General features: G+C 43.1%; 1 protein-coding gene across 1 annotated transcript in view; it reads left to right on the top strand.

The window, feature by feature from the left end:
* Positions 1 to 27,500, top strand: part of mmp24 (matrix metallopeptidase 24) — a gene marked incomplete at its 3' end in the record, with an annotated part of 84,583 nt that overhangs the window by 27,366 nt on the left and 29,717 nt on the right. The window contains exons 2-4 of the mRNA XM_080000525.1: positions 10,261 to 10,409; positions 11,124 to 11,240; positions 26,920 to 27,019. Of these exons, the coding sequence (XP_079856651.1) occupies positions 10,333 to 10,409; positions 11,124 to 11,240; positions 26,920 to 27,019 (294 nt within the window). The 5' untranslated portion in view covers positions 10,261 to 10,332. The remainder of the gene's footprint in view (positions 1 to 10,260; positions 10,410 to 11,123; positions 11,241 to 26,919; positions 27,020 to 27,500) is intronic.

The following is a 27,500-nucleotide window of genomic DNA, read 5'->3' as shown; positions in this document are numbered from 1 at the left end:
GGTTGAGATGGACCAGGAGACTGGTGGAACTAAAAGCAGCCTGGGCTGGGCGTTCATTTTCCACATAAGTCAACGTGGTTTGTCTTTTCAGACAAACGTATAAATAATAACTGTAGGCTGCAGACTGGAGTGGGAGACCAGCCTTGCTGTCAGGAGAGAGAGGGTGAGATGAAAACCACAGCAGCTTTTAAACACTCTGCGAATCACCCCAATCCCCTGCAGCTGCGTCCCCTTCCGGTTGCCAGTGCTGGCGCTCCCCAGCTGCAGATGACGCCAAAAAACACTTCCCACTGCCACATCAACCTTCCTAAGAGAAAGGGAAATAAAGAAAAATAACAATAACAATATTAATGAACGCCCAAGGCAGAAACTAAGCCTCCGCCTCCCCGGGCGTCGGCCCGGAGCTACGCCTGAAAAACAGTCCTAAAATATCCCTGAATCCCTGTCTGATTCAATACTGATCATTCCAGTGCTTTTACTATATACTGTATGTATTCTTCTTATTTTTGTTGTTCGATGTCTTTGCCTTCATACTTATTTGCCTATTCAATAATGTAATGTAATATTTTCCCATTGTATCCATATTTCTCCTTTTTAATATATATTTCCTCTACCTCCTGCACAGTTTTCTTTGGAACTTTTCACTGCACGTTATTGAAATATACAGTAAGTGACAAATATCAACTCTGCATCTCGATTTTTGTATTGATTAGGCAGAGACTCAGAGCCCAGCTTCACCAATCAAATCAAATACATTTTTATTTATGAAAATAGAAAGGCAGGAATAATAAAAAAGGATATTAAAAAAAAGATTAAAAATAGCAAACAGGTTGAAAAAATATCTGCATAAATATATTACATTTGATTGTCATGTCATTGTTAATACATCGGGGCGAATTCACGAAGAATGGATTGCGGCCGCTCATCCATTCTATGAATTTAGGATCAATCACGCCCGCTACCTGCTCCGTTTTAGCGTCCTATTCACAAAAAATATTGCGCTAATGATATGACGGCACAGAAACGAGCATACAGTTTAACTGCTGAATGCAATTTGCCCTTGTTTTGCGTCTGATCGGCAAGTATCCAAGCTGCAAAGTATAAATGGTGGCTTTGCCCCAAAAACACGGTAGGCAAGACAGTGGCAGAGAGAAGGAGTAAAATGGGTATCAATTTATCGTTTCGCTCAATCAGGAAACGGGGAGAAGTATATACATCTGAGATGAAAACACACTGGTTTTATGTATTTTTTGTTTGGGGAACGGGGAAACCCAAAATTGGGAGCGCTCTATTATGCATTTGGGTACAGGTGGGGGGGGCACCAATGCCTGACAAGCTTCTCAAACGTCGACACCCAACCACCAACTCTCTGCAGACGGTGGTTGGGTGGCCGTTAGCGCCGGTGTTTGTGAATTGGACGTTTTTTGTAACGACGCTCATTTGCATTGAAAGGGGCCAATTTTGCATCAAATGCATACACAATACCTAATTGAAATTCGCGCAAACAGCAGCGGGGCACCGCAACGCATTTTGGGTGCCAGCGCAGTTGCGAGTGCATTTCGCCCTTTGCAGGGGCTTTGATAATTTCCACAGTTGCGTCTTGTTTTATTTGCACAGGTTTAGCAGCCGCCAAGTTTGGGCAGGTTTGGCGGCCGCCATTAGAGTCCTGAATCTTCTTACCTTTATAACAACTGAAACCACGTATGGGTTATATCTGTATGCATTTGTATATGTCTATTTTTGACATTTCTCTATTTTTATGCACATTTTACAGTAATTGAAAGTGTCTGGGTGTGACCTGTTGCCATGGGTGACGTCTGTGCTCTGATTGGTCAGTTCTGTCTCCGCCTCTTTCACAATATAATTAACATTTTCCTTTGTTTTATCACATCCCTGACGACACTTCCAGACTGAAACTATGCATTTTTAATCAGTAATTACAGAGTGAGTGCTGATGCTATGCTGTGCTGCATCAAAGAGACTTTCTGTTTTTGGCCTTGTACAAACAGGAAGTAAGCGCTTCCTGTTTCCTGCTGGACACAGAGGGTTCCAAAGCAACTAAATATGTATATTTATTTTTTTAATTTATTGAGTTAATAAGATAATTTACACATGGGAGGCGGACCAGCTAGGAATAACAGCCGGCAGGTTTGGAAATGAGCGCTATGGCAAGTATTGTTGAGATATGGTTTAAGTTAAGGTTAAGGTTATGAATGGCACAATATCACTTTTTACTTTCCAATAAGATCTTGAAATCTTGAGTATTTCCTGACACCGACACAGTATTTTATCTCTATCAACTATTAATTTTGTGGTTTATATTTCTTTATATTTAGTTTTATTTTTTCCGGTTTATCGTTAGGTTTATTTTTATTGTTGTGAAAAATGTTGTTTTACTTTATTTCATTTTTATTGTTTTTTTTTTCCTTTTTCAGTTTTTTATTCGATATTAATAATTACTTTTTATTGATATTATTGCCTATTTTTTATGTGAGCTGGTGTGACATCTATCTCTCTGTGCTTTAAATTAGCTGTTTTTATTGATGCATTTTGCAACAGAAAAGCCAATTACTGAGCTTCCCTACATTTTTGTGCTGTATATTGTTTCCCTATAATTACTAACTTGTAGACTCTTTTTAATTTTCCCTTTAATGTGCCAGTCAAGAAGAAATGATAATATATGATATTTGGAGGACTTTTTAAATTAGATTTGGACAATTCAGACAAGGTTTAAATGTAAGTTATTAATCCTAATGTGTAAATAATCTGTAACAATAGCAGGTTTCCTCTCCCGACTCCCGTCACATGGAGCAGAATGTGGCGTCAGACTTTGGCTTTAAGTGACCAAGCACCAACACCACCACTGCTGCTCCCTCCATGTGTCTTTTTTCACTAAACTTGGAAATGCTTTAGAAATAGGCGCCACATTGAGGAAAAATCCCGCGTCTGAACGTTGTTTTCTGAACAAACCCGGCGAACTGAAATGAGCTGAGATGAGCTGAGATGAGCTTCCTTATCAGCGGCCGCATGCGACTTTGGGCCGGCCGTGCACCCATTGCACTCCTGCCAGGAGACGGTAAATAGTTTAGCAGGAGGGAGAGCGAGCGCTATTTTTATCACTGACGCACAGGTTGATGCATCAGAGAGAGAGAGAGGGAGAGAGAGGGAGAGGAAGAGAGAGGGAGACGGGTAAATGGTAAGAATAACAGAGAGCGCGACAGGCCGGGGTGTATGCAAAGTGCCCGGCGTCTGGAAGATAAGAGGCGAGGACGTCGGGTTCAGACTGAACCTCAGAACCTCAGCGATGGAGCCCAGAAAACGAATACCCACGGTTGCCCAGTTGTCCGATGGCCGTTGGCGACCATCTCTCACGGTCTGATTGCCCTGTTGGTTTCCTTTCTTTGTTTAGAAACTGAAAATGTACTAATCAGGGATCCCAGAAAAATGTTTCAACGTAGTTCAACAAAGTCCAAAAAGTGCAAAAAAAATTCTAACAAAAGCGACTTAGATATTGAGGATTGCAACGTTTGCCTTAAAACAACTGTTAAAAATAGTTAATTTCTGTTTATTATTATGCTTCCCCTTCCTTGATATCACTCCCTTAATATTGAACTATAGTGGCTCATATTTTTTCAGAGAGATTAGTAGTATTTTATCTCTTTGTATTCAAACTCACACAAGTTCCTATTTTTGACTGTAAGTTCTTGATACAGAGGTTTATTGTTAATTTTATGTTTGTTGAATATCACCAATTTCTTTCAATCTTTTTGTTGATTTTCAGATTCATTAACCTGGTCATGAACACAGCTTTCCCTCTGAAGACTGAATGAATTTACTGTACTTAATTCATCTTTTTTTTTTTTTATGAAACTCCATTGAGATGAAAGTCATCAGTGGCTAAACTGACAATTCTTAACTTACATAAATAGCTTTAAGCTTTCCGACCGCAAGGGAAAGTCCCTAATGTAAATGTAATTAATTATTTTTTTCTTAGATCCACCCGAACACATAAAGTTGGTAACTTTATTTCACTATTAATATTTTATTGAATTGTTATTGATATTGTAATTACAGGCTGTAGTTGGAAATAAAATAAACAACAACAAACCTATTGGGAATATCCCTGTGTCTATCTATATTCTATCTGGTTGTCACGGCGACTAGCTAATGGAACGCCTTAGAATAAACAATTAAGTGTTTGGTCAACAGTGGGATGAATTGAAGCGGGAGCGTTTCATTATGATTAATCTTTTTCTCGAAAAACAGCCTGAAAAGCGTTGAGGTCGACCTTCCTCTTCCTCTTAAAACACATCACGCTAAGAACCAGGCTGCGCTGTGGATTTTAGGAGGGATTCGATCAAATGACCCCCCGGAGCGTGTGATGAGTCAGCTAAAAGCGCTCAAGTAGCTTTGAATTATAAAGCTGCTCCGGGCTCGTGTTTGGGGAAAAAAAACTGGATTGTTATACACACACACTCACACGCTTGCGCGCACACACACACACACACACACACACGCATGCACACACGTATGCACACACGGACACCCACAAATGCCTCACTCACTCAAAATACTGCAGCAATTTCTCAGTCCGTGGCCACAGAAATGAACGTGGTGAAGGTAATGAAATGTAAAATATGAATCACTCAGAGTGTTGTTTGGCCTGATTTTCTGCAGAATTGTGCTGACCTGACAAAACGCTACAACACCGTGATAGTATGCATGGTATGATATGATATGAAACAGCATTTCATGGTTTTTGTATGCTGTGCTTACATATTCTATGTTATGGAACTTTATAGAATAGTATAGAATAGTACATAGTACATAATGGTTCTGTATGGAAGGGTATTGCAACTGTACTTTACGGTATTATGGTATGGAGATTTTGTTAGTGTCATACTTTTTATTAGGGTTGGGAAATAAACTGTATACTGTAAGAATAATATTGATATTGTGATATGAGACTAGATATCATCTGGGATTTTAGCTATTATAATACTGCACTTTAGTTCAATGTGTTTAATCTTGAATCTTGAATCTAAAGAAGCATTAGAGTGAAGTCATGCAGCCTTCTGAACGTCAGACTGTTCGAGACCTTCTAACCAATGCTCATTATATCCACACCGCTAATGATGGTTTCTCAAATGTGGCTTGTTATAGATATCTTATGAACTCACCAGCAACCAATCCCCCAAAATATCGTCAAATGTTCAACATCGAGGTATTTGTTAAAGAGACATTGTGACATTTGATTTTGGCAATATGGTCCAGCCCTGATCTTTCTACCTTTCCTGTTGAATTTTCAGTCGTCTGTGTTTTGACAAAGTTCCCGTTTTGTGTCGGTTTGAGGTGCGACCCACTCTCATTTCGCCCAGTTCACTTCTATTACAGTGTTAAGCAACAGTGTTGATGAACAAGCTACTGTGACCTTTACTTTGTCAAATTCAACTACAAATATGTATTTTTAACCTCTTTGATGTGTGTGTGTGTGTGTGTGTGTGTGTGTGTGTGTGTGTGTGTGTGTGTGTGTGTGTGTGTGTGTGTGTGTGTGTGTGCCTGCGTGCGTGCATGTGTGTGCGTTTGTGTATGAACTCCCCATTAAGGTGAAGGTGTCTCATATTAAATAATTCATCATCTGCTTTGCACAACAATTACTACCAGAATATTCACCGGCTGAACCACACACACACACACACACACACACACACACACACACACACACACACACACACACACACACACACACACACACACACACACACACACTAGTGCAGTATTATGATTTGTGTGTTTGTTTTTTAAGTTTGGCTCCTTGGTTCCCTGGATGGAACCAGATTAGAACCACTAGTGCTTCCATAAATAACACGTACTATGATCGAGAACCTGCAACAGTATTTGTTGTTTAACTAGATCGGGTTTGAGGAGCATTTGTTTTAGTCATTTGGAGTAACTTTGGGGTTTGAACGAACAATTTCAAGGGAAATTCGGACTTGAGCACCTTGTTTGAAAATGTAATGCAGACACTTACAGATACATACTGTATGATTATTACCGGAAAAAAAGAAAATAAGACCAGTTTATTTTTTACTAGCTGAACAAAGAAAGGTTTATGTCCTGCATTACCTTTTGTTTTTGTGTAAAGACGCATTCCACCAGGGCCAAGACAAAACGTATGTCAATTTACAGATAGTCAGTAAAAATGTATCTTAATTCGGCCATTAATCCGTGTGCATGGCAAAAAAGGTTTTGTAAAAATAAATACAATTTAAAAAGTAAGTCAATATAATACACAAATGGAATTCCCTGCATCATGGAACTACTCAAACAAGGTTCAAATGACTCCAAATTATCCTTAAATGCAGTGAAAGTCCTCCGTTATTTTCCATGACCTCCAGGCCTTGTGGCTGGGATCGGATGTGACAGTTTAACACATTAACAGTCGCACTTTGTTGTCATGGCGACTCGCCCCCAAGCAACTTTCAATCAGCTTAGCAGACAGCATCCCAGAATAATCAGAGCATCTCTCCCTACAGACGTCAGCGGTCTGGCTCCTGCGTTTGGACTTTGTCAATCCGCCCCAGACTGCTGCTAGTTACACGTGAGGTGTAAATCTGAAATCTAAAAATCTCATTTAATATCCTCGTCGTTATATAAAGGCGCCTTCCAGGCCACCTCACTACCCAAGATGCACCTGCAGCAGCTGCTTCCCTGGGACACACCTGGTCCACGCTTCACTTGAGGGACCGGACCGGGGGGGAGGATAATAATTCAAACTGGACCTCGTTTCATCATCTCACTCTCAAACCAGAGCAGTGTTTCCTCCACAGCTGCAGGATTTTTCAGGAGAAAGAATCCGAAGCTTTTTTGTATGTCAATGATCACAACGAATCCGTCCTGGAAAGCTGGAGTGTGCTCTTTTGGTTTAATAGCACAAGTCCAGGCTACCATGTCAAGGCTACCATGCCAAGACTACCACGTCCCAGCTACCAAGTTGACGCTACCACGTGGGGGCTACCAAATCAGGGCTACCACGTCCTGGCAACCAAGTCAAGGCTACTGCGTCCTGGTTACCAAGTTGGGGCTACCATGTCGAGGCTACCAAGGCCAGGCCGCCATGCCAAGCTTGCCACGTTCTTGCTTCCACGCTGAGGCTACCATGTTGAGGCTCCCATGTCCAGGCTACCAGTAGCAACATTCCTTCCACCAGTAGCAACACCACAGCATAGCAATGCTTCACATCCAAACTCTAGTCAGGGTTGTCTCTTTTTTTTACCTGTGCTGTCAGCATGCTGGGCCTACAACACAGAGTATTTGTATGCCATTGCATGTACAGTAGGAGTGAGAGTTGGTCTGCAAGTGGAGTTCAAGTTCTCTTCCCTGCAATGCAGCTCTTTATTAATTATTTCATCATCAAGAACTGCTGCAACAATTCTGTCCCGTGGACGACCTGTGTGATGACAAGAGCACAGTTTTTTGTTACATAGAACCTCCAGCGGGAGCAAAGGCTGATAAGCACCCCACACACCCTGCCCCACACCCACAACAGCAAGCAGACTCCCAGGGGCCCTGGAAGGCACCCGGCGGCGCTCTCCGCAGCACCATTGGGTCGCAACACAGCAGAAACCCCGAGGTCGCAAGCCGCCAGGACTCGAGCCCAGGCGGCAGGGGGCCCACCCGGATGCTCTTAAGCCAACCACACCCCAAACCCCAGTGCTCAATGTGTGCTGTTGGCAAATGTAGTTAAAATAGCGGTGTGTGGGGAAGCGGGGCGCAGACCCTGGTCTGGTGGACTGATGTTTGGAGTAAGATTGGTTTGCGAGTGTATGTGTTCTAAGCTAATTTGAGTGGTATTCAAATTTCAGGACGGACGAGAAGCACGTCGGGGCAGGAGCGTGACGGGCAACGTCGCAGCTGCACCCACATAGCGCACACCTTAGGCCTACTGTATTGTGTGGTGTATGTACTGAATATGAGTTTTGGAACTGGGAGAGATAGGCAAAGCGCAACCAGATCACTGCAGCGGCCAAGCAGACCCCCCCCCCCCGGACCCAACCGTACCCCAGCACGCCCACCCCCCGCACCCTGTGGCACCCAACCCACAGCAACCAGCCGCGGGCGCAGAGCGGTCCGCCATGCGCCTCATCCACGCAGAGGAGAAACGCGCCCCCCTCAGGCCCCTGACCAGCTCCCGGCCTTTGTACATGCGGACCACAGAACAGAGGGTGGCAGACGGCCGCCCCACCCACAGCCCGCCCTCCCGGTGACGAGCGCCCCCCCCCGCGCACCGAGATCGCCGGAGGACAGGAACCCAGGCAGCCCGGCTCGACGACAGGAGTCTGCCCGCCCTCCGAAGAAGACCGCATGGGGAGCCCCGCACCGAGCACACCCGGCCAGGCTCAGGTCCGCGGGTCGCAGGACCGGACGGAACGTCCAACCGGCCCCGGCACGACGGGCCACCCCCCACGGGATGCAGAAGGACATGCAAGGGTGGTCTCTATGAAGATCCAATGCTGCCACGCCCCCTGCTGGCGGCTGACTCCCCGGTGTGGGTGGTCAGTGTTAGGGCGGGGTTGTGATTGGAGACGGATGCCGCTGGCACACAGTCTGAAATATTAATAACCTGCTGTGGAGGCAGAACTCCCTCATTAGCACTACCCATCCTCACCCCCTCCCTTCTCTCTCTTCCCGTGGTTCTCTTTTGTTACAACTCATCTTCATCTCTTCCTCTCATCTTACTTTCCTCTCTCTCCTTCTCTCTCTCTCTCTCTCTCTCTCCTCTCTGTCCTTCCCTCGCTTCATCAGTCTTCCCTCTTCCCCTCTTTCCCTTTTTCCCCCCGAGTCTTCCCACGGTTTTCCCTCTCGTTACACCTTATCCCTTCTTCTTAATTTCCTTCTCTGTTCTTCCTTTCCTCTCGCCCTCTCTCTCTCTCTCTCTCCCCGGTTCCTCTGTCCTGCTCTATCCATCTCAGTCTTCCCCTTTTCTCTGTCTTCCCATGGCTCTCTCTCTTCTGACAACTCTTCTTTCTCCTCACCCCCCTCTTAATCTTCCTCTCCTCTCTCCATCTCCACTCCTCTCTGTCGTTCGCGCTCTTCCCCCGTCTTCCATCTAAAATCTTCTCTCTCTCTCTCTCTCTCTCTCTGTCTCTTTCCTCTTCCCGCTGTAGCGTACTTTCTTTCTTTCTCTCTTCGCCGTGACGGTATTTCTTGTTTTAATCCCTTCCTCTCAAACTTGTTTCTCCCTTTCTTCCTCCGTTTCTCTTTCTCCTAATTTCAACCGCTCCTGGAGAGAACGACTGATGTCATATGAAAGAGAGAGAGAGAGAGAGAGAGCGAGATAGTCCGTAACGAGATCAAAAATGTGACATGATGAGCGAAAGGGGGGGATGTTTTCTTTTTTTTCTGGAGGAGAAGAAGAAGAAGGAGAAGAAGACATGCCTCTCGCCTCATCCTGTCATCTGGTCATCGATCTAACGCTCTGTCTAGGAGACTCTCTCTCTCCCTCCTTCTCCCTCTCTCTCTCCCCGTCTATCTGTCGCTCTCGTTGCTCTCATAAGTCCTTACAAATCTCTCTGTATCCCTGCGCCTTTTATCCTCCTCTTCCTAGCTCTCTCTCTCTCTCTCTCTCTCTCTCTCTCTCTCTCCTCTCTCTCTCTCTCTCTCTCTCTCTCTCAGCTTGGATCTCTTTAAGATAAGTCAACACTGAATGAGTCCCCCGGGAGGGAAATTTCTCCCTTCATCAGCGTTCATGGTTTTGACTCTATTGGTTCCATCGTATGACGTCATGTGGCTTTTAAACACGATTCAAAACACTCCCAGGCAGTCAGATTGTCCGAGTTTTCATCTCATATAGGGGGCGCTTCACTTCCTGTGTCGCAACGTCCCTCTTCCTGTTCGATCGTCCGCTTTGCTGAAGAAGCAGGAAGCAAAACGGGCCGTTCTCTCTATTGCGTATGAATATTAACCAACAAATTATGAACAGGCTTTTCATGTCAAACTATTTTTTTTATATTCTGCAGACTTGGTGCTCAGCAACACTTGTGTAGATCAATAAGATTATATTTTCATCATTATTGCTTTGAGGCTGACCAGTCTTTTATTATTGTATTATTTTGAGAGTTATTTTCTACTATAGACCTGCTCTCTAAAACCCTTCCTCCTTGTTTTGTATTTTTTTTTTATTTAGTGCGTTATTTTTTATACTGGACTCTTCCAGCTCTCAAACCCCTCCTTCTTCCTCTCTTCTCTTCCTCCCTCCAGTCGTGGCTGAAGAACTACGGCTACCTGCTGCCTCACGACATCCGCACCTCGGACTTGCGGCAGGAGAAGGCCATGCAGTCTGCTGTGGCCGCCATGCAGAGGTTCTACGGCATCCCAGTCACTGGCATCCTGGACCAGACCACTATAGAGTATGTACTTTGTGTGTGTCTGTGTGTGTCTGTGTGCGTTTGTGTGTCTGTGTGTGTGTGTGTGTGTGTGTGTGTGTGTGTGTGTGTGTGTGTGTGTGCGCGTGTGTGCGTGTGTGAGGGCAGTGCACGCTCCTCCACAACACACCACGGCCTCTTCCAAATGTCCGTTTCAGCTTCTCTCTGCAGCGTTTCCAGAACGTCAGGAGGTGATTCCTCTCCCTCCCTCCGTTCCCCTCCATCAACACATTTGTTTTCCAAACAGGACGCTCTGTCACAAGTCATTTGTCAAAACGTTTTTCTTACTTCAGCCGAAGACAAATGTGTGTGTGCAGGGTCAGATCGGCACTCTGATGGGTCGCTGTCCAAGGTGATGAATCTCCCTGTGAACAGAAGCATAAATGTCGTATTTTCATGATATTCGGTATAATTCGACAATATGGAAGATTCACACCAATGATTTTTGAACAAGGCAGTTTGCTTGATGTCGTTCAAAGGGACAGAGTTGTTAGAGAATTTAAAACAGTTGCAAAAGCAAGGCTGACATGACATCAGCAATAATAAAGCAATAGGATAAAAACCTCACTCAAGCCCCAGCTCAAATGTGTTTTGCCAGGATTTAAATAAAGGTTCTAAATAAATAAATGAATGGTACCGTGAGAGCAAAGTTGTTGGAAAAGTGTTTTAATGTGTGTGTGTGTGTGTGTGTGTGTTAAGGTGGATGAGCAGGCCTCGCTGTGGGGTTCCAGACCACCCTCACACCAGTCGGCTTCGGAGGAACAAGCGTTACGCGCTGACGGGGCAGAAGTGGAGGGATAAGAAAATCTCCTACAGGTACGGACAGAACGCCCCGTTTTCTCTCTGTCATCTTTACCCATCTCCGCCGTCCTCCTTCTCTCCTCTCTTCATCTGTCCGTCATTGGACATTTTTACCTGGTTGAAAACACAGTGCTGTAGTGTGAGGAGCTACATTTTTTTAACTTTACTCAACTGGAACGTGTGATTCAGGATGAACTGATCATCAGTAATTGTTCTAAGGTTATTGTTTCCAAATTATTTTATTTATTTTATTATTATTTTATTTTTATTTATGATTTTTTTTCCATCCAAAAAAAACAAAAACATATTTTGATCGTTTGACATGAGTCAAATAAATATATATATTTTTCCCTCACTTCAATATGTCTCTTTGAAAAAAAAAAAAATAGTTGGAAGTTGTCTGGTTGTTAACATTGCCAAAGCAAATGGAAAACAAAGAAATTGAAATTAATCTAAAATGAAAATAGAGAAATATACATGTTTCAGTCTAAAATATATACATGTAAATATAGATATGTGAGGGTATCCTTAAAAATACAATTTGTTTGCTGTTAAAGCATATTTATAAAGATAAGTGGAGATAATCTAGTATAGAAAATGTAAACTTTGTTGTTTAAAATCTTTCCAAATATCCATACTCTCTCTTTCTGTCCATCTCTCTCCCTTTTCTTTCAATTTTTGCCTTCCTCAATGTTTCTCTACCTCTTTTTCTTTTCCTCTCCAATGACAGCCTTATTTCTTCCATGTTTCTTTCCCTCCCTGCATCACTCTCTCTCTCTCTCTCTCTCTCTCTCCACCCTCCCTCCAACGCTCCGCCCCACTCAGTATTCAGCCTTGTAATATCAGTCTAATGAAATTGAGCCGCCCCACCCCCCACGAGATTGTAGTAATTCTCTCCATTATCTCCGTAGCGTTGCCTAACCCGCCCAACTGTGAGGCTGCAGCGCTATCTGCTTCCACCCCTCTTTACTTTGTCCCTCTCTTTTTTTCACCCCTCGCCCTTCTTCTTCCGTCCCCGGACAGTTCCTCTGTGCGCAGAGGGCCCCACCCCGTCGTAATCTCCGCGTCTGCATTTTGCTCAGTGTCGTCAATCAACGTCACTCTGTCGACGCCTGCGGAAAAACAAACGATAAACGAATGGAGGAAATATTATACTGTGTTGCGTCTTCATGTATAGATCAATTAAACGTGGCATCATATCATATCGTTTTGTCAAGATATTGCTGGAAATCGTGGATTCTCCCGTCACTTCCCACACGAAGTGGAGCTAGAGTGAGTCACTCTACTCTTCCTCTACCTCTGCTACCGGGAGGTAGAGGAAGAGTAGAGTGAAGGGAGGTAGAGGAGCAGTAGAGGAAGTTAGAGTAGATGTAGAGTAGGAGGAGAGGTAGAGTATTTGTAGAGTAGATGTAGAGTAGAGGTAGAGTAGAGTGAAGGGAGGTAGAGGAGCAGTAGAGGAAGTTAGAGTAGATGTAGAGTAGGAAGAGAGGTTGAGTAGATGTAGAGTAGGAAGAGAGGTAGATGTAGAGTAGAGGTAGAGTAGAGTTAAGGGAGGTAGAGGAGCAGGAGAGGAAGTTAGAGTAGATGTAGAGTAGGAAGAGAGGTAGAGTAGATGAAGAGTAGATGTAGAGTAGAGGTAGAGTAGCAGTAGAGGAAGTTAGAGTAAATGTAGAGTAGGAACGGAGGTAGAGTAGATGTACTAGAGTAGAGGTAGAGTAGCAGTAGAGGAAGTTAGAGTAGAGGTAGAGTAGGAAGAGAGGTTGAGTAGATGTAGAGTAGGAAGAGAGGTAGATGTAGAGTAGAGGTAGAGTAGAGTTAAGGGAGGTAGAGGAGCAGGAGAGGAAGTTAGAGTAGATGTAGAGTAGGAAGAGAGGTAGAGTAGATGAAGAGTAGATGTAGAGTAGAGGTAGAGTAGCAGTAGAGGAAGTTAGAGTAAATGTAGAGTAGGAAGAGAGGTAGAGTAGATGTACTAGAGTAGAGGTAGAGTAGCAGTAGAGGAAGTTAGAGTAGAGGTAGAGTGCATAGGAAGAGAGGTAGAGTAGAGGTAGAGTAGCAGTAGGAAGTTAGAGTAGAGGTAGAGTACATAGGAAGAGAGAGGTAGAGTATCGGTAGAGGTAGAGTAGCAGTAGGAAGTTAGAGAAGAGGTAGAGTAGCAGCAGAGGTAGAGGAAGGATCGCAGTGGAGGAAGTTAGAGTAGAGTAGGAAGAGCGAGAGGGGTAGAGGTTGAGTAGTAATAGAGGTAGGCAGAGTAGAGCTTCAGTAGCAGTACATAAGAGGTAGAGCAGCAGTACAGCAGAGGTACGAGTAGATAAGATAGAGTAGTGGTAAAGTAGAAAGTGAGAGGTATAGTAGAGGGAGGGTAGCATTTGAGAAAGTTAGAGTAGGAAAAGAAAGGTAGAGTAGGTGGGCAGGTAGGCAGAATAGCGTAGCAGAGGTAGAGTAGGAAGAGGGGTATAGTAGCAGTCGTGGTAGAGTAGTAATACAGTAGAAGTAGTGTAACTATTGAGGTAGATAGAGATAGAGTGGATGGCGGTAGAGTAGAGGTAGAGTAGACGCAGGTAGTGTGCAGAGGTAGAGTAGAGCAGCAGTAAAGGGAGAGTAGCAGTAGAGTCGCGAATGCGATGGTTTTTGATGACCCTGGTTTTCAGATGTTGGTCATGGTGAAAACCCCATCACACTATGCATCATACCTTTAAGTGTTGCTAAATAGGGTAAAAGTAGTTCGTAGCAGATCCGTCCCCCAGACCCAGGACAGGCGTGGCTGCTCAAACCACACCACCACATCGTTGAACTACAGTATGTTATCTTCCGCTTTTTTGGGGGTTTCCAGAACTTTGTTTTTTCAACTTCTTTGAAATATTTATGTGTACTTGTCTCTCCTGTGTTGATAGATTTTGCTGCTCCCAAAGTACATTTGGGAGTAGAAGTCACTCTGAGTGTAAATCACAAAACAAAATGAAGCATTTGAAGCGTTCAGCGAATTGCCTAACAAAAAAAATGAAGTTCAAATAAACAATGAAAAGATGGACAACATAACCACCATGAAGCCAAAATAACAATATAAATAAATGCAAATATGGGGTCAATGCATGCGGTCCAGGTTAGTCGCAGCAAACGCATCGATGGCAGTAGTGTAGCCTCAGAGTCATGCCCTGTCATAAAGACCTGTGAGCCTTGGCTTTCGGGGGACAGAGATGACGATGGAGGTTTTTAAGCAGGCTGGCACCTCGCAGGCCACAAGTGAGGTGTTAAAAAATGTCGGTGGACACGGGAGACAGTTGCTCTGCGCGGCGTTTCGGCGTAGAGCGGGATGCAGAATCCGGTCCAGCGGCCTGGCGGGGGCTCTGCCCTTTGAAGAGCCTGTTGACGTCTCTCTCCTGAATAGAAAGAGAAGGTGCGATGGGGTGGGGCGCTCAGGCTGGATGACCCGGGAGATTCTCCAATGAAGCCCCCGGCGAGGAGGGGAATGGGTGAAGGTGCTGGAGAACAGTCCAGAATGGGTCCACACAGCCACGACACAAAACCCAGGATAGAGAAAAGTTTCAGTTCTTCCCCGGCAGCAGCAGCAGCAGCAGCAGCAGCAGCAGCTCGTAGCTCATCTTGTAACGGCAAGTGAGCACGCGTTGGGGAGGAACACTGGCTGCATCACACTGCGTAACCTTTGCGGCCGGCGTTCCGGAGCGCTTTGCTCTCCAGTGTCTCGCCGCCTGGCCAAGGGCCACAGCACCGTTCACCACAGTTTCCAATAATTTCACGGAAAGGAGCGAGAAAAGTTGGGAATAAATCCAGAGGAGTAGATTCCCCTGACGTTGAAGACCTCCTCTCTGGCGACGGCAGTCCGTGTGCGGTCGCAATCGAAGGAAGGGCTGACGTGCCGCTGAGTAAGAAGAACGCTGAAGTCATCGGAACTTAAACCTTAAATCTCACTCATTGACCCGTACGAGTCGACCGGGATCTTAAAAGGGGATTATGCAGCCGATGTATTTCCTGTTTCATTCGAAAAATGTTCCACCTTGGAGGAGGGAAAGCATGAAAACAACAGGATGAAAGGGGAGCGAGAGAGAGCAGGAAAGTATCTTGCTGGCGGTGTTCTGGGACATGTTCTCCGGTGGTTCTAACGCCTTTTGTTCTCGCGTCTTTTCAGGTGTACCTCCTGCTTAAAGGTGGAGGAGTGACTGAGCTGGAGTAAAGAACCGGTGGTGGACGTAACAGAAAAACTTCCTTTTCCTAAAAAAGTGCTTGTCCTTTCTTATCTTCCTCGTGGGATTGTTGAGGTGAAATATCTATAACAATTGGGCTTTTTGCTGGCATGGAGGCAAGGTGGTGAATTCTTACCCTTTCTTTTATTTATTTTTTCCTAGTTAAAAGAGCTTTTAAAGAGAAATATTTTTTTAAAGAAAAGGGGGAAGATCATCTCACCTAATAGTAATCTAATCAGCCTGCCCTGAACACATTTTGTTTTTTATTCAACACTCATACAACCTGTTTTCCACAAGATTCAAGCCAATTTGATGTCAACTTGGCGACCATTTTTAAAAATGGCTGCCGTGGCCTTCAGGGACCAAATTTCCGGCGCCTCCATATCTACAATTTTGCTAACATGTAAACCTAACTCCGCAACAAATCTGATGCTTTCATGACAAAAGGCGTATTTTCCTATCACAAAAGCAAGTCCTGAACTCATGGGTTGGACCCATTTTATCTTTAACCGCCAGTCTTATCTTAAACAAGGGAGCCTTACCTACTTTATTATATTCTAAATCACAATCTGCAATCAATTGTCTTAAGGTCAGAATTGGGAAACCTCTGTCTTGGCCACAAAGACCTTTTGGTTGTTGTAGATACAGGGGGGCGGTTCCATGTACCTCCATTTAAGTGAGTACCACAGTTCTAAATTTGGTGCGAGCAGAGCAATGAAACCAGTGAAGAACCTGGAATCCAATCTCAATAAATAACCTAATTTATTCTAATCTACGATGCAAACACCTCCCAGACCCAGCGGATGAACCTATTCCCGCGTTTGACGTCACAATGTTCGGACAAACTGTGCAAATATAATTGCCAATACTATGCCGTTAGACCTGACGGCGTAAAGCTCCATGCTCTGCATCGCTGCACAGGGGCAGAATGTTCATACGGGGAATGACAATGAGAACTAATGAGAGACAGAAGACTCGGCTCTGAGTTGGGAATGTCTCTCAGCAGGTGTGGCTCACGGCTCTCGGATGTCACTCGCGATCCGGTTCAGGAGTCATTGCCTGCTCGACTCGGGGCTCGGGTGTTTTCCCTTGTGACCGGAGTGACTCACGACGCCGAGTCATTTAAGATATTTTTTTGCGAGGAATGAGTCGATGGCGAGACTTGCATCACTGGCCTGCACGTCCCTGTGCAGATTGGTTTTGATGGTGTGCATATTTAAGGGTCGCGTGCCAATAAGCCATCATGAAAAGACCCAAGAAGAGAAAGATAATCTCTCTCATCTCTCCCCATTGCACCGTTCATGCCAATGCTCAAGCAAAAAGGTGCTGTAATCACTTTGAACAATCGGCCAATTGGGTTTTGATCCATAGTTTATCAGGTCTCAGAATGTTACTGAACCATATGTAGCGCGTTCGCTACCCAGGTTCTCTACAAGGACGCGTGACACAATAACCTTGTGTCACGCGTCCTTGTAGAGATTTTGCGGTGCAAAAGTGCCGGCACGGCGGGTTTTATTGCACTCAGTTCTTAACAGAAAACACTCAAGTGCCGGTCATACAAACAAGACAGAGCTTCAAGGACGTGCTCCGATCGGGATTCCTCCAGAGTCCTCCCGCTCGTTCCCTTCCGTCACTGCAAGACAAACAGACGTATAAGAAAACTTCCCAGGTGCTGTGATTGGCCAGTCATTCCATTTGACCACAGCTGGCCCCGAGGCGCTAGTCTACCACTCTGACTTCCACTTGCCTCCCGGAGCCCACATACCCCCACCGCCCGACTTAGGCCCCTATTTTCTATTGATGTGTGTGGGGAGAAAAGACTAGCCCATCTGGTTTCGACCCCCCAGAAGAGCTACTGTAGCATAAATTGCTGAAAATGTTAATGCTGCTATGATAAAAAGGTGGCAGAACACACGGTGCGAACACACAGCTTATTGCGTATGGTTCTGCGTAGCTGCAGACCGGTCAGAGTGCCCATGCTGACCCCTGTCCCCCACTGAAACCGCCTACCTCCAGTTCTGATGCTCACGTGCGTGAGAACTGGACCATGGAGCGATGGGAGAAGGTGGCCTGGTCTGATGAATCACGTTTTCTTCGACATCATGTGGATGGGCGGGGTTAGGGTCCGATCCGATCAAGCATCTGTGGGATGTGTTGGAACAATAAGCCAGATCCATGGGGGCCCCATCTCACAACTTCCAGGACTTGAAGGATCTGCTGCTAACGTCTTGCTGCCAGATACCACAGGACACCTTCAGAGATGTTGTGGAGTCCATGCCTCCACGGGTCAGAGCTGATTTGGCGGCACGGGGGGGAGCTACACAATATTAGTGGTTATTAGTGCTGGTTTTAATGTTGTGGCTCATTGGTGTATTTTCTCAAGGTTATGTTCATAAACCTAAAACAAAAACTTTTTTCATCCTCACACAATGAATCAACGAATCACATCTGACAATATATCTTTATCAAGATATACTGTGAACGAAAGTTGAAAATGGTGCATTCACCCCAACGATTCCCTTAGAAGTCGTCATTAAATCAACGTGTAAATCACCCATTGCTGAAAATGTCGACGAATACAATATTTTTGCTACAAACGTCCCATTTTGACAACAGCCTTCCGTGAGTTTATCTTAAACGAGGAAAGGAAATGAAAAAATATACTCTAATCTAAGATTTTCTGCATCGGTGAGATTCCTTGTTTTGCAGCGAAGCGAAAAGTGAGAAGATTTACATCTTTTATCTTAATGTTTTGGCAGTGATGGGCTTTCTGCTTACAAAGCACTGAAGTGAAACGACCAGAAGGAAACGAGGGATGAGGAGAGGGGGAGGGGAGAGGGGGACAAAAGAGTGGATTGGAGAGAGGTGGAGCAACGTAAGCCTCACCTTTACTCTTCTGCTTTGTCTGACTTTGTGAGCGTGTGTGTGTGTGTGTGTGTGTGTGTGAGTGTGTGTTTGTGTGTGTTAAACTGATGTAACCGTAGAAGCCTTTCACAGAAAATCAAAAGCACTAAACCAGTATTCACTTTTTCTGTCATCCTCCTCCTCTCCACTCTTCCACCACTTCCTCCTTTTAGCCCTCCTCACTTTCATCCGCTCTCCCCTTCCATCTCTTCCTCTTCTCCTCTTCTCTCCTGTGAGAATAAAAATCTGATTTACTTGCCAAACACATTTGCACAATCAACGATTTTTGACTCAGTGGAGTGGTGCATTTAACAGAGGATAATAATAATAATAATAATAATAATAATAATAATAATAATAATAATAATAATAATAATAATAATAATAATAATGAATAATGATAATAATAATAATAATAATAATAATAATCATAATAATAATGATAATAATAATAATAATAATAATAATAATGAATAATGATAACAACAATAATAATAATAATAATAATAATAATAATGAATAATGAATAATGATAATAACAATAATAATAATAATAATAATAATGATAATGATAATGATAATAATAATAATAATAATAATAATAATAATAATAATGATGATAATAATAATAATAATAATAATGAATAATAATAATAATAATAATAATAATAATAATAATAATAATAATCATCATCATAATAATCATAATGATAATAATAATAATATATATAATTGCAGGCAGCAATACACAGTGTCCAGTTAAGTGGTGTTGGGTGCATTTTAGAGTTTCTCGGGTTCTCTGAAACATAGCACAATTTTCCGAGTTTACTTGAATGCCGCATGGGCTCCCCCCGGTCTGTCGTCTCCTGGTTGCTCGTCTCGCGGGGTAACCACTACACAGCGCAACCCTCCTGTCTTTAAAACAACCGTCAATGTTTGCCTATAAACCATAGCTTCTCATTTTTATAATTCACTGTGTTTTCTGTGGAAATAGAGCTGCACTCTGTTATGGGTAGCCGTTTGGTGCTGTGTCGGGCACGTAATTTATTTATTTTATGTATTTTTTTGTAAAGTTGAGTTTTTGAGATTGTTGAGAATTTTTAACTTTGATTACATTTTCAATAAGTTACGTTTCCATGAAATACGAACAACGTTGTGTTATTTCTGTGGGTAATAACCATTGCGCAGTTTCTATTTTTCCGATGCCTCCCTGGATCTTGAACACATCACCCAGTCGCACATTTCGGTGTTTTCGAGTGGACACGCTGATGACTTTTTAAGGATTATTTTTTATTCTCTTTTTCATTAATCCGGCGAAGTAATGTGGAGCACGGATTTAAAATATCAATTGAACAGACCTACTGACATCTACCAGGTAAGATGTCTAATACACACGTAAAACGATAGGTTGGTAATATCGAACTACTACAGAGTGACCGAGTCCATGCCGCTCACTGGACACAGTACATCTGGACATTCTCAATCTGAATCTGTACATTTATAGAAAAGAATATGATAACGTCATAAAGCGTCTTACTGTGAATCTCATCTCATTTTAGAGCAGGAAGTGTGACGTGTCAGTTCACCAAGACTGATTGAATATTTCAAAGTTGTTTCAGTTTTTCACTAATACCTTCTCCGTATGTCACCGTGTTTGTAGGTTCTGCCGTGGTACGTGCTCCTGATAGTTTTATCTGGGTTGGGCATGTTTTGGCGTCAAATGATTGGCTCGTCTCTGCAATATCGATCTAAATTTGGTCGGTGTTTCACTAATATCTACATCGTATATGGATCGATTTGGATGAAACTTCAACCACGTGTTGTTTGTGACAATGTGGTTCAAACAAGACATTGACCATGTTTGTGTGTTATGCCGAAAAATTTGAAATATTACTCAAAATAATAGATATAATTATAGGCAGCAATACACGGGTCATTATCAAACAAATTTTTGAGTTCCCATGGAACATATCATTAGTTTGTGCTGTCGCTCGTCTTTACATCAGCATTACGTCTAAAACGAGTTACAATTTTCAGAGTTTCCTTTGAACGCAGCCTCAGCTGACGTAATGACACGGTGACGCAAGCTTTCCGAGTCCTAGTGTCACCATTAAAATCAACTAACTAAAATTAGAAGGTAGCTGTCTAACTACCTGTTGTCCACAGAATCATGCCTCACTGTGGAAGCAAATCACTCCGCGTAAAAGTTCCCAACAACAGGGTTTCATTCAAACGGAATAAACACTGCATGTCCCTCAGAGACATTTCATCAACTTTTTAAACTTTTGGGACGAAAATAAAACACACGATTCAGACCCGTTGCTCTGGAGCTGCAAGCGAACTCCATGTGTGAGGACACAAACACGGAATGTGTTTTGGACTGGTTTCGCCTCCTACAGTTTGTGTGTTATGACTTGTTCCAATGCTGCAAAATCAGGAGGGACTCGGCACCAGGTTAGATGGAACAGAATGCCTTTATATTTACAAAAAGGGCAAAGGGGATAATATATCAAACGAAAAGCACTGCAGACATCAAGCAGGTAAGACGATACACACACACACACACACACACACACACACACACACACACACACACACACACACACACACACACACACACACACACACAGCTTGCAACCACTACAGAATGATGAAAAACATCAGGCATAATATATATAAAATTATACATAATATAATATAATAAAATAACTACTACTTATAAATACTTTTAATGTATAAAAATAATAATTTGATATATGAAATATAAAAAAAAAAGAAAAAATACATTAATAAAATAATGAATACTATTGTAAAATTATATTAAATAATATAAATATGAAATATTATATATATATATATATATATATATATATATATATATATATATATATATATACGCTATACTGTACATGGACAGTGTGTGCGGTGTTACACTCCTTTCTTCTCTGTCCTCTCTATCGTTCCTTCCTGTCTTTCACCATTTGTCATGGTTAGCAAACTCCATTACAAGGGAGTCACAGGGGAAGTCATTACAGCAGAAAATGTCCCCAAAAAAAATCCTGGATTGGTCATAATCATCATTCATTTTAACGAAGGAACCGGGCATTTGTTTTTTGGGGATTTATGGCTTTTATCCATTGCACAAGTTTCCCATTTCCCACTACCAGACTTTGTTCTGTGTTTAAAAGAATTAAAATGCAGAAGATAGTGATAAATTGTGTGTGTGTGTGTGTGTGTGTGTGTGTGTGTGTGTGTGTGTGTGTGTGTGTGTGTGTGTGTGTGTGTGTGTGTGTGTGTGTGTGTGTGTGTGTGTGTGTGTGTGTGTGTGTGTGTGTGTGTGTGTGTGTGTGCATCGCAGCGCACCATCTGTGTGATTTGGCCACAGGTCATGTGGCTTCCTCTTCCAAAAGGTTCCATGCTGTTTACTAAATTGTATAACCGCTACCTAGCTGTCTACCTGGCAACCTCCCTCACACACACACGCTCACTCACTCACTCACTCACTCACTCACTCACTCACTCACTCACCAACAGAAACCTACACACATAGACTAACACACACAAACTTGCACGCATGAAAAATATACATACAAGCATGCATATGCTTATGGACACACACACACACACACCATACACACACTATTAATCAATGGTCCACAGGGTGGAAAATGTGATTAATAAATACATTTTCTAAATTGGTTTACACGGTTAAAAAAAAGATCAAACTCAATGAAAAGCTACACCAGTGGGTTCCCCAAACCCAAATCAATTTAAATCAGCAATCCTTGTCCCCAATTAAATTACACTTCTTCATGCTGCACAAGGAGTTTTTTAGGGTTCCATTCCATGTTGGTAGTCCCCATTTTCTACAAGCTACAAACCAAATCTTAAGATTGATAAATGTTTTTCATTTCATTTTATCGTTTTTATTTTTTGCTTTTATAGCTTTTTAAATATATTTATATCTACCTGATCTTCTTTTACTTTTAGGCTCGTGCCTGCCTAATTTGCTTTTACTTTAACTTTTTTTTTGCATCATTTGCAAGTGGAGAATCAGAGCTTCCAAACAAGGTGTCACTTGTGCAAATCAAGCAAATATTATTAAAGCTATGACTTGTTAATGACAAAGGTGTGGCCAACTTTGTTTCTGAGATAATCACCTCCAAAGTTTTACCCACACCAGGTTCATTCAGCCAGCTCCCAGAATGCAAATGGTGTTGGCTGATGAACAAAGCCTCATGGCTACTTAGCAAACTGCTGAATGGGCCAATCACGAACAGCTCAACAACACACAACTAATTTTGTTTTTCAAAAAAGCTTTTATTCAAATTTATGTTTGATAAAAGTGGAATTATTTTGGAGTTTAAAAGTACGGACAAAACAAAATGTAGAGTCTTTCAATATTATGAGTCTCAGAAAATCTAAAATCTGAAAATCTGTCACAAACCTCAACGGACTTCATCACGTCATCGACTTCTTCAGTGGTTCTTGAAAATATTCCGTTTCATCGTGACATTCAGCTTGAAATCCGCTGTTTGAAATGTTCTCCAAGTCCAAGGTGATATCAGATTCAGCATGGCCGTCGTTCTCCGCGTCGCTGTCGGAGAACTGACTGTCATCGCATAACATGAAGTCCCGCTCGCACTGCTAGCACTGGATCTATCGCACTGGTCAGATTAAGGTCGGAGATGTGATTCAGAGCTTCCGCCACCCGCTCCTCGTAATCCATAACGATACGGAGAAGAACGTTTTCATAGAGAAGTGAGAGCGAAACACCCCCGTGCTGCGCTCTCACCGTCTTTTTACGGGAGTGACGTTGGTGCGTGACGCGAAGGGTTCTTCTTCTTCTTCAGTTTCACAACAGTGGCTCCGTGTGTGTAAGAGTAGTACGATTTGAAGGTTGAATTCTATCAAAACGGTTTCACATTTTGACTTCACATCACATGGACTATGAAGGAATGATCTTCACCTGGACGCTCGCTTTAAAGGAAACCATCGATCGCGTTGTTCACGCTGTTCCGCGTCCCAGTAAGTGAACTGTGTTTCCCCATGTCATCTAACGGGAATATTTAACTCCACGGTTTAACATTTTTCTACTTTTTTATAAATCGAACTTGGTTTTGAAAATACGTTGAGAGATACAAAAAAACCAACTTTGTTTTTTCAACTTATTTGGCTGCTCCTGGCCATTTTAGAAAAGCGCAAGATGGCGGCTTTTGCCAGTGGGACACATTTTGGATTAGATTTAATCTGTTTTACTTGATTGTACAGTGCTTTGAGTTCTGAGAAAAGCACTTTATAAATAAAATGCATTGTTATTATTATTATTATTATTATTATTATTATTATTATTATACTGCAAAATCTACAAAATAGTTTGAATCCAAATTCCATGTCTTTTCCAATAAAAATCAATGCAAAGGGATTCATGGTGTTGAGCATTAAGTGTGTTGCCGCCGTGTTGCCATGACATCAGCGCTGCCGTCACAGGAAACTCTGAAAGTCGGACTTGAGCACTGACATGAACACGCCAGACCAGTAGGGGGCGACAATAAATGATGAAACTCTATGTCAAACACCACAGAAGAACATAAGGAGCATGCAGCGTGTTGAGCCTCTTCTTCTTCCTTGTGAATATTTAGTCGAACCCAACAGCCCCGTCCTCGGGGAAACAAACTGGGCGTCGGCAGCGTCAGCGTTTTCGAGGAGCTCCGTTTTACTTCCTCCACACCCATACGCGGGAAAAAAAACACACAAAATATCCACTTACGTGTGGACAGGGCCTTGAGCGAGGTGGACTCTGAGGGGGCGGGGCTATGCAAATGAGGGCTTAAAGACGAGCACCGGCTCTCCAGGTGTGAGGTCACATGTCTCCGGGCGTGAGGTCACATGTCTCCGGGCGTGAGGTCACATGTCTCCGGGCGTGAGGTCACATGTCTCCGGGCGTGAGGTCACATGTCTCCGGGCGTGAGGTCACATGTCGGGGTCTGATCCGATCTGCGGGCTTTGGGGCGGGGTCACACGGGGGTCAACCTTCTCCGTCCGACGAAAGCATTTGGAACGACGCTGAATGGAATATTACGGGATGTTTAAGGCGCTTCCTTTATTCTCCCTCCGTGTCAGGAAGACGCCGCTCGCTGACGTAGAAACACTGAAGCAGCGACGATTCCCTCACGCTCGGACATTTGCTTCTGTAATGTATTTTTTATTTTTTATTTTTTCCCCCTTTTCTTTTCATCTCGCCGCCTGACGGGGAGAGGAATTGGATTTGTTCATTTGCCCTCCCCCGCTGAGAGGTTGACGGCGTGAAACTGACTCGACTCCTCTGCCTCTCTCCCTCACTCCGTGTCTCTTATCACGTGTTTTTTCTTCTCTCTTTTTTTTAAACCCTCGCTTTTTTTTTTTAAAACCTTAACCCACGTTCCCTCCATTTGCTCAGCCTTACGATTCCTCTCCTCCCTCTCTCCCTCTCTCTCTCTCTCGCTCTCTCATCTCTCTGTCTGAAAGGGGTTTTTCATGTTTTTTTTGCTCCTAACATTATATATTAATCAGACGGCGGCTTGACAGCGGCTTGTATAACTTCCTCCTCTCCTCTTTTCGAGCGGCAGACAGACTTATCTCAACCTTTTTCTTCCTCTCTCTATCGGTCTGTGTTGACCTCTGTGCGTGGCCGGCCATTGTCCCCAACGACAGTGATCGTGGTATCTGACTAAATATGGACCGCACCGGGCCGGACCGCAGGCCGGAAGTAGGGAGGTCCATTAAGTCGCCTGAATAAAACATAATTGCAACGTTTTCTGCTCCTTGAATAGAAATGGTTGAGAGAGAGAGAGAGACAGAGAGAGAGAGGAGAGACAGTGAGGGATGGTGGAGAGAGGAGTGATGATGGGGAAGAGGGGTTGAGAGAGAGAGAGAGACACACTTTCGCCCACAATCGGAGGAAATTGAATCCTGATGCAGTCAGAAAATAACACACAACAACACAGAAACTAAAGTTAGACCGTTTTGGATTTCAGTCGTGTGATGTAAGGCTCTCGGTTTAGGAAAATGTTGATGATCACAGTAAGTTCATTTTGGCCTGAATCAACCCAACATTTCATTTAAACATTTTTAAACGTTTTTTTATCCTTCATTGTTTATTTTAGGTTTAGTTTTTATTTATTGTTTATTGTTAGGTCAAATGCATATTGACACTTGTTAGGTGTACTGTTTATAACCAAAATGTTCTTGTTGTTTATTTTTTGGGTTTTTTTGATAGTTGTTTGTTAATTCTTAGGTTTTTTAGGATCACATTTATTGGTCAGGTTTATTGTATGTTGCCAACTTTTTATTGTTCATCCTTTTATTTTAAAGTTCATCTTCTGGTTTATTGTTAGATGGATCTGTCTTTCTGTCTATCGATCTATCTGTCTGTCTGTCTGTCTGTCTGTCTGTCTGTCTGTCTGTCTGTCTGTCTGTCTATCTATCTATCTATCAATGTAAGTATCTATTGATCTATATATCTATCTATCTATCTGTCTTTCTCTCTATCTGCATTGGAAACAGGGACGGGCTGTGACTAAAAAATTGCCATTGACTTTTCTAGCCACCAGCCCACCACAACCAGCTCCAGTATACTCCACCACCCCCGCCCCATCGACACACACACAAACACACCAGCCCTTGATACCACGACTTATAAGCATAATGGAAGGATACTGTAGGCTACTGTAACACTAAAGCAGAGATATTTTAAGAGCAAAGGTTTGTTGCCAGCAGGCCACCACTGTGAGGACACCATGATAGATCCAGGCAGTCAGTGTTTCATGCATGTCTATACTTGAACAGGACAACAATCTATTTCAACACAGGAAATAAGTCGGATAATACCATTGCCAATTTGATCACTTTGACCTTGAAACTTGAAGAATTAGATTATCAGGTACTGACTTACTCATCTGTACTTCTAAAGTGCAGTTAAACAATAAATACTTTAATAACCAAACTAAATAATATCTAAAATTGAACAAAAATGAAGTACTATACACTTTTTGACCTGCTGCTAAGGTAAAGACCATTACTCCTGTGCCGCGTGTTGCCGGTCTATAAATGGCACTTTCATGAGGGCTGCTGCATAATCAAAATGGGCCGGCGATGCAGAACCCTCTGATCTCTTTCGCTCTTGTTTTCTGTATAGCAGGCCACAGGCGGGCCACAGAGCGACCGGCCCGCCGGGATTGGCCTTGTGCTCCCGATGGCCAGTCCGAATATGATTGGAAAGCAGCACCAGAACAATATAAAAGTATCAGTATTCGTTTGTTGATGGAAGCAGTAACTGTGCACAGTATTTATATACCATTTATTCACATGAAGTAATATGTCGTGAAATCAATCATTTGTCAAATATGTCTCTGAATAGACCTGCATCAGTACATTTAGCTTCTTCACTGTTGAGGATGAGGCAGGGAAACATTTGTTCCTGTTTCTGAATGTCAAGTTATTTGCATATATATATATTCGAATATATATATGAATTACATTTGAATATATAAATATATAACCTCTCTCTCTCTCTCTCTCTCTCTCTCTCTCTCTCTCTCTCTCTCTTGCAGTATATCTAACTTCACCCCGAAGGTTGGGGAGAAGGACACCCAGAGGGCGATCCGACAAGCGTTTGACGTTTGGCAGACCGTCACTCCTCTCACCTTCCAGGTAGAATAAGAATAAATGTTGTTTGGTCCATAGATAATAATTGTAAATATAGCTGCAGGCAGACATACACAGGGTCCAGTTTAGTCGTATTACAGCTTTCGGGGTTCTGTGAAACGCAGCACAAGATACAAAAAGCAGCCGTCTGCGTGTGGCCGTAAACCAGGGTTTGTCATTGCTATGACTCACTGTGATGCTTGTGATAATACAGCTCTACTCTCAGAGGCTGATATGATGTCTCAGCACTGGTTATCCAGAGTGTGATACGAGGTCTGTATGGTGCTGTAACGGTGATCCACTGTGTTTTCCCCCCCGCTGTGGGCCGGTCTTTGCCCAGGGCGATGGGACTTGGTCGCACTGAGGAATACCTGTTGTGATAGAGAGTCGCTCCGAGTCCTCCATATCCACTGCAAGGTCGGGCAGAGATATGCTGGGTTTTTTTTTACGTGAATTTAATGTTTTTGAAATAAATTGTGTATACTAT

Source organism: Zeus faber (genome assembly GCF_960531495.2).
Source record: "Zeus faber genome assembly, chromosome: 5".
Lineage (NCBI taxonomy): Eukaryota > Metazoa > Chordata > Actinopteri > Zeiformes > Zeidae > Zeus > Zeus faber.
The sequence above is the reverse complement of the archived record's forward strand: the minus strand, read 5'-3'. Positions and strand labels throughout refer to the sequence as shown.